Below are 7,990 nucleotides of genomic sequence, written 5' to 3'. Positions count from 1 at the left end.
TTGCTTTGACATCACTGTCTAATGAAGAAAACCTTGAACTTTCCTTTCAAATGATGTTCAGAAAAGGGCGGGGCGGGGGTGGGAGGTGAGGGGAAGAGGGCAACTTCAAACCAATCCAAGCGAAACTCCACCCACCCAAGCCCTTTCTGGTGCCCATCCAAAAGTTAGCTTGAATTTAGCAAGCTTGAAGTTAGCTTGAGTTAGCAACTCCTGGGTTTGGGAGAGCACCGTTTGCCCCGATGGAACGCTGAAGTCACAATCCGGGTGGCGTCTGTCATTCACCGACATCTGTTAACCAAAAATTCTGGGATTGCACAAGGAACGCCCTTCCCTCCCTCCCTTCCCCCCATCCCCTCCCCCAAAAAAAAGTGACCGGGGGAAAGGAAGCTGCCAGCAGGCAGATCCCAATTGGCTTTTCAGAGAACAGCAGAAAGAATCACGGCACAGTGAATACTTGCTGCCCACAGATCAGCCTTGAGGCGGAAGAACCCCAACTCCCACCCACCCAATCGACACAGAGACGCCGGCTTTGTCTATTGCTTGGCATCTATGCCAACGAGGGCTGTGCGGAGTCCTGGGTGGGAAGGGCTAGAAGAGAAAGCCTGAGATGATCGGTTCTGTGATTCGTTGAAGGGGGAACTGAAAATTAACGGTGGAGAAGTACTGTATCCAAAGGTGGAGAATCCATGGTTAACAGATATAGGAAAAGGCCGGTCCATTTGCATGTGCTCAGTAGTCATCCAATGTCTCTATTTCTCCCATATTGAGTCGCTCTGAGGAAGCGTTCACAGAAAACCCTGAAAAGAAAGGTGCGATACAGGATTAGTGACTAGCAAGGCTCCCAAAGGAAAATTCTCCAACTCGTACGGGATCTGCAAAGTTTTCCAGGTAGGATGGCACGGGAATCAACTGATCCCAGTCTGAGGCCCAGGAGTTTCGAGCAAGTGAAGGATCTGAGGACGAAATCATGTCTTCCTTTCAGGGGGGCCGGTACAGGGATCCTGACCTGGGAGATGCCCACTGGTATAAGAATGATGCCATTCCCCAAATTGAGTCATTCCACTTCTAAAATCTGTGATTTTTGTTTTTAACATTTCAGTCATTTGAACCCTTTGAACAGCACATTACCCCTAGATGCAATCACTCCCGGGGCTTTATGAGCTAAACCACTGAGACGTGCTCGTTGCAGGTCTCTGATGAAACTGGAGAGATTGCAACCAAGGTGGAAGAGACCTAGACTGCCTTCTGGCTTACTCGCTCTTCGAAACTTACCCCTTCCCAGTCTCTATCCCCCACCTAAAATCCTTGCCCCCTTAACACACCAGCCTGATGAGGGTATTACACCATCCATCAGCCTGGCGAGGTTTCCACTGAGAAATGGACAACACTGTCCACAAACATTTAAAGAGAAGAAAAAAAGGATGCACATCTTGTTCGGCAGACCAGCCCGTAACAACTGAGGCACGGGGGGATGCGGATGAGGGGAAATGGGTTGTTTGCAGCTGAAACCAGAGAATTTAAGGAGACGGGCAGCTCGTGGGGCAATATTTACCCAAAATTTGAATTTGATCAATCAAGGAAATGGGGCTAACAGCCTCAACTCTGGAGAAAGGGACTTGTATATATATTTTTAAGGATGGCGAACAGTCTGGGAACAATAAAGATCAGCAAAAGGGAACGTTTAGGTTATGCAATCCCAAGGGACCTTTTTGCTAACACAGTCTCATTAGAATCCAGGTACCAGTTTAAATTTTCTGACGAGTTACAGTTGTACACTGAGAAGCAGCTTGGTCTAGTGGATAGAACATGAGCCTGTGAGTCAGAAGGACCTGAATTTTACTCCCTGTTCCACCACTTGTCTGCTTTGTGACCTTGGACAAGTCACAACTTCTCTGTGCTTCGCTTACCTCATCTGTAAAATGGGGATTAATACCGTGAGCCCCATGTGGGATGGGGATTGTGTCTAACCTGATCTACCCCAGCACCTGGTACACAGTGAGCACTTAACCAATACAATATAAAAAGTTACAGTCATATTTATCAAAAAAGGAAAGAAAATGCAAGACCTGCAAGTAAGTTCTGCAGGCTCCTCACTCCTCAAGACCCTCCAGCGGCTGCCCGTTCACCTCCGCATCAAACAGAAACTCCAAGCCCTGAGTTTTGGAGAATTCAATCGGCTCTTCCATCCCTTCACTACCTCGCTGATTTTGAACTCGGGCCTAGCCTGAGCACTTTGCTCCTAATGCCAATCTGCGGGCTTGATCTCAATCCATCTCAGCACCAACCCCTTGCTCCCATCCTCCCCTCTGGCCTGGAGCTCCCTCCCAACTTTGTGTACGAGAGACCTGGGCTCTCGCTACCTTCAGAGTCTTACTGAAGTCATTAATTAATTAATTAATTAATTAATAATGGCATTTATTAAGCCCTTACTATGTGCAAGGCACTGTTCTAAGCGCTGGGGGTATACAAGGTGATCAGGTTGTCCCACAGGGGCTCGCAGTCTTCATCCCCATTTTACAGATGAGGTAACTGAGGCCCAGAGACGTTAAGTGACTTGCCCAAAGTCACACAGCTGACAAGTGGCAGAGCCCGGATTTGAACCCATGACCTCTCGCTCTAAAGTCCGTGCTCTTTCCACTGAGCCACGCTGCTTCTCCTCCAAGTCATCTCCTCCAAGAGGCCTTCCCTGACTAAGCCCTCATTTCCTCTACTTCTTCTCCCTTCTGTGTCAGCCAGGCACTTCGATCTGCACCTTTTAAGCACTTAATACTCACCTCAGCCCCACTACACTTACTGTATTTATTTTAATGCATGTCTCCTCCTCGACCGTAAGCTTCTTGTGGGCAGGGACCATGTCTTAACAACCCTATTGTATTGTTTCATCCCAATTACCCAGTACAATGCTCTGCATCTCAGTAAGCTCTCAACATGAGAAACAGTGTGGTCTAGTAGAAAAAGCACAGGCCTAAGAATCAAAATCAGTCCATCAATCAATCGTATTTATTGAGCGATTACTGTGTGCAGAGCACTGTACTAAGCGCTTGGGAAGTACAAGTTGGCAACATATAGAGACAGTCCCTACCCAACAGTGGGCTCACAGTCTAAAAGGGGGAGACAGAGAACAAAACCAAACATACTAACAAAATAAAATAAATAGAATAGATATGTACAAGTAAAATAAATAGAGTAATTAATATGTACAAACATATATACATATATACAGGTGCTGTGGTGAAGGGAAGGAGGTAAGATGGGGGGATGGAGAGGGGGATGAAGGGGAGACCTGAGTTCTAATCCCAGCTCTGCCATTTGCCTGCTGTGTGACCTTGGCCATGTCATTTAACTTCTCTGTGCCTCAGTTCCTCAACTGTAAAATGGGGAATCAATACTGTTCTCCCTTCTACTTAGACTGAGAGCCCCATGTGGGACAGGGACTGTCCAACTTAATTAGCTTGTATCTACTCTAGCACTTGGAAATGTGCATCCCACAAAATAAACACTTAAATGCTGTAATTATTACCACAATTATTAATAAACATCACTGGTCATTATTATTATTAATAATGATAATGATGTTTGTTGAGCGCTTACTATGCGCTGAGCACTGTAGTAAGTGCTGGCGGTCAAGGATAGCCATATACAGTCCCTGTCTCATATGAGGCTCATAAATGTGACTGACTTTGAAACACTGGCAAATTTATGGATGAGCAAAACCCTACATTGGAATACAACGGCCCCATTGAATTTATTTTAGAATTCTTTTAGACTGTGAGCCCACTGTTGGGCAGGGACTGTCTCTATATGTTGCCAATTTGTACTTCCCAAGCGCTTAGTACAGTGCTCTGCACACAGTAAGCGCTCAATAAATACGATTGATGATGATGATTTGCAATTTTTTTCTCCTCTTTCCTTTCTGTACTTCACTTTCTGTTCCCATTTTCAGACGTAACCTCAAGATTTGTTAGCATATATAAAAATATAAAGCTGTTAAATATAATCCTCATTTATGCTAAAAATACCAGTGTCTTAAAAATAAATGTCCCCATTTTATTTACAGAGTGAAGCTGGGCCCTGAAAGTAGAGTCTTTGGTGATTCAGCAGTGCCCAAAGAAGATCGGGAATAGGACCAAGCATTCAATCCTGAGCCCTAACCTCTTAACCATGCTTCCTTAATATTACTGACATTTCCTTCACTAACATGTCTGAAAGAATCTAAGATCCACACTCATAAAATCAGCCATTGCCTTAGAATGTAAGCTCGCTGAGGGCAGGGAAATGTAGCTACCAAATCTGTTATACTGTCCTCTCCCAAGCACTTAATACAAAGCCCTGCGTCGAGTAAGTGCTCAATAAAATACCCATTAGGTAGGAGTGTGAAAAGTCATTTTCTTTGTTTTCATATATATAGCATTTAACCAAAATAATAAAAACATTAAAATTAAGTCTGAGTTGCATGAAGTGTCACATGGATTAGAATCACAACCGAGACCTGTATATAAGTTTGTACATACTTATTACTCTATTTATTTATTTTGCTTGAGTTGCATGAAGTGTCACATGGATTAGAATCACAACCGAGACCTGTATATATGTTTGTACATATTTATTACTCTATTTATTTATTTATTTATTTTGCTTGTACATATCTATTCTATTTATTTTATTTTGTTTGTTTGGTTTTGTTCTCTGTCTCCCCCTTTTAGACTGTTAGCCCACTGTTGGGTAGGGACCGTCTCTACATGTTGCCGACTTGTACTTCCCAAGCGCTTAGTACAGTGCTCTGCACACAGTAAGCGCTCAATAAATACGACTGATTGATTGACTGATCCGAACCAAATCAGTTAAAATTCCTCTATCTCCTTTAAGGATTTGTTACTGTCTCCATAACATTTTTGGAGAATTTGGATTCTTTAGCGATAATATGTGAGAAAAAGACACATGTAGGGAGGCAGTGACAACCTGTTTGAGGCTTGAGAAAATCATCAAATTAGAGAAAAGAAAGAGGGTGTAGGGATGGGGGGGGGGCACTGTCGAGAGACGTCAATTATAAAGTGACTAATGTTGCATTTATGAAATTTAGCAATTTGCTCTGAAGGCTTTTGGACTGGATGGGAAACAATGCTTCAGTTCAGAAAGATTCACATGGCTTCCTGGCTCACCGATAATTTATGGGTTGTTCTCACCTCTCATTTATTTATTTTACCAGAAATGAAAGCCAGGAACGGGCAGAGAGGAAAAGTCGCAAACAAAGAGGAATTGCAGTCAGTGTGTATAGCCGATGAGCTACACTGCAGTTTAGTGCAGTGCTTGGCACATAGTAAGCTCTTAACAAATACCAACATTATTATTACTATTATTATTAAGTTCTCCAAGATGAAGGACACAGAAACTGGATCAATCCCAGACACCCCATCAAGAAATTCTGGTTTGGCCAAATGGCTTCCTGAAGAATTTCAATTATTTTTTTACTTAAATTCTGTAAAAGCTGGGAAGAGAATTGGCCTAATAAAATAATTCTTTTTCCAGGGAATAAATAAGCACCTGAAATCTGGGGGGATCCTTCCCTACTGTTTCAGGACTTGGAAGATTTCCTCCCAACTTCCAAGTTTAAAACTTGTTTAAAAACAGGTTTCCAAATTTCCTTCTTTCTCAGAAATGAAATGGTAGTAGAGGAAGAAGGGGTAGTGGGATACTTTGTATTTTAATGTTTTGTCATTCCTTCCCTGCCTAGGTAGACCTTCCTTCAATTTTTGGGGGGGGAAAAATCACTCTCCTTGCAGGCCTCTCCTTCAAACTCAGCTAAGCAACACATTTTAACAAATTGCAGTAATTTAAGACACTGCCAGACACAAGGCCCTGTTCTACTGCCTTCCTTTCCTTCCTAGGTATTTCTAGCTCCTGGGAAAAGAAAGGAAAAGAGAGGCCTGGATAAGGCAGCAATGACTTTTTTGTCCCACACCCACTCCAAGTAGATGACACAGTAGGACCCTGCATAGCAGGAATGGCAGCATTTTCCTTACTGAAGCAGAGCGGGGTTACAGTTAAAGACCTGCCCGACTGACTGGAGAATGTTCCATGAACTGTGTGACTTTGGGCAAGTCACTTAACCAACTTGTACTTCCCAAGCGCTTAGTACAGTGCTCTGCACACAGTAAGCATTCAATAAATGCGACTGAATGAATGAACTTATCTGTGCCTCAGTTACCTCATCTGTAAACTGGGGATTAAGACTGTGAGCCCACTGTGGGACAACCTGATCACCTTGCAACCTCCCCAGCGGTTAGAACATAGTAAGTGCTTAATAAATGCCATCATTATTATTATGAAAGGCTAAGCACTGGCCCCCATACAAAACAACTGACTGTTAGCCTCCATTCATTCATTCACATTTATTGAGTGCTTACTGTATGCAGGGCACTGTACTAAGCGCTTGGGAAGTACAAGTTGGCAACATAAAGAGACAGTCCCTACCCAACAGTGGGCTCACAGTCTAGAAGGGGGCGACAGAGAACAAAACAAAACATATTAACAAAATAAAATAAATAGAATATGTACAAGTAAAATAGAGTAATAAATCCGTACAAACATATATACAGGTGCTGTGGGGAAGGGAAGGAGGTAAGGCGGAGGGGATGGAGAGGGGAAGGAAGGGGAGAGGAAGGAGGGGGCTCAGTCTGGGAAGGCCTCCTGGAGGAGGTGAGCTCTCAGTAGGGCCTTGAAGCTCTCAGTAGGGCCTTGAACCAAAGAAAATGAATGAACAGCTGCCAAATTGTACTTTCCAAGGGCTTAGCACTGTGCTAAGCGCTCAATAAATACAATTGAATGAATGAACAAACAGTGAAACTGTGCTAAGTAAGCGCTCAATAAATACAATTGAATGAATGAACAAACAGTGAATGGGGCTTAAGAGAACATCCTAAAGTAACTAAGCTATTATTTTTTCCGAGAGAAACTTCAAAGTTAGGATCTTACTAAAGTAACTTGAGCAGCAGTGTGGCCTAGTGGATACAGCTCAGGCTTGGGAGTCAGAAAGAACTAGCAGCGTGAAGCAGTGAGAAGCAGCGTGGCTCAGTGGAAAGAGCACGGACTTTGGAGCCAGAGGTCATGGGTTCGAATCCTGCCTCTGCCACTTGTCAGCTGTGTGACTTTGGGCAAGTCACTTCACTTCTCTGGGCCTCAGTTACCTCACCTGTAAAATGGGGATGAAGATTGTGAGCCCCACGTGGGACAACCTGATCACCTTGCATACCCCCAGTGCTTAGAACAGTGCCTTGCACATAGTAAGCGCTTAATAAATGCCATTATTAAAAAAAAAAAGAAACTAGGTTCTAACCAAGGCTCTGCCACTTCTCTGCTGTGCGGTTTTAGGCAGGTCCCTTCACTTCTCTGGGCCTCAGTTCGGGAATGAAGACTGTGAGCCCAACGCGGGACATGGACTGTGTCCAACTTGATCAGCTGGTACCTACCCCCGACCTTAGTACAGAGCCTGGCCCGTTGCAAGAGTTAAACAAATACAATTAAAAAAAAAAACTTTTCATGACTCGCAAAGTATTCATGAAGACAGATACAGTGACATGAAAAGATACGGTTCACGAAAAAAGGGCAAGGCATAACAGTTTAGACTGGAATACAAGTTGAGAGCAGCTACTGAGAACTAGGCTGGCCCCTTCCCCTAATTTTCCCATCTTAGCTGACCCTATCACTACCACTACCTCCCCATACCATCAATCGTATTTATTGAGCACTTACTGTGTGCAGAGCACTGTACTAAGCGCTTGGGAAGTACAATTTGGCAACATACAGAGACAGTCCCTACCCAACAGTGGGCTCACAGTCTAAAAGTCCACAGCCTCAATGTCATCCTTGACTCCTGCTGTCATTCCACTCTCCCATTCCGAGAGTTTCCCAGATTCATTCATTCAGTTGCATTTATTGAGCGCTTACTGTGTGCGCAGCACTGTACTAAGCGCTTGGGAAGTACAAGTTGGAA

The 7,990-nt window shown here is 43.9% G+C and overlaps 1 protein-coding gene across 8 annotated transcripts in view; it reads right to left on the bottom strand.

The window, feature by feature from the left end:
* Positions 1–213: 213 nt before the first annotated feature.
* Positions 214–7,990, bottom strand: part of GIGYF2 (GRB10 interacting GYF protein 2) — a 164,054-nt gene continuing 156,277 nt past the window's right edge. For all 8 annotated transcript variants that reach the window (XM_038755025.1, XM_038755094.1, XM_038755171.1 and 5 more), the window contains one exon: positions 214–797. In XM_038755025.1, coding sequence (XP_038610953.1) covers positions 730–797 — 68 coding nt within the window. In that variant the 3' untranslated portion in view covers positions 214–729. The remainder of the gene's footprint in view (positions 798–7,990) is intronic.

Source organism: Tachyglossus aculeatus, chromosome 1 (genome assembly GCF_015852505.1).
Source record: "Tachyglossus aculeatus isolate mTacAcu1 chromosome 1, mTacAcu1.pri, whole genome shotgun sequence".
Lineage (NCBI taxonomy): Eukaryota > Metazoa > Chordata > Mammalia > Monotremata > Tachyglossidae > Tachyglossus > Tachyglossus aculeatus.
The sequence above is the reverse complement of the archived record's forward strand: the minus strand, read 5'-3'. Positions and strand labels throughout refer to the sequence as shown.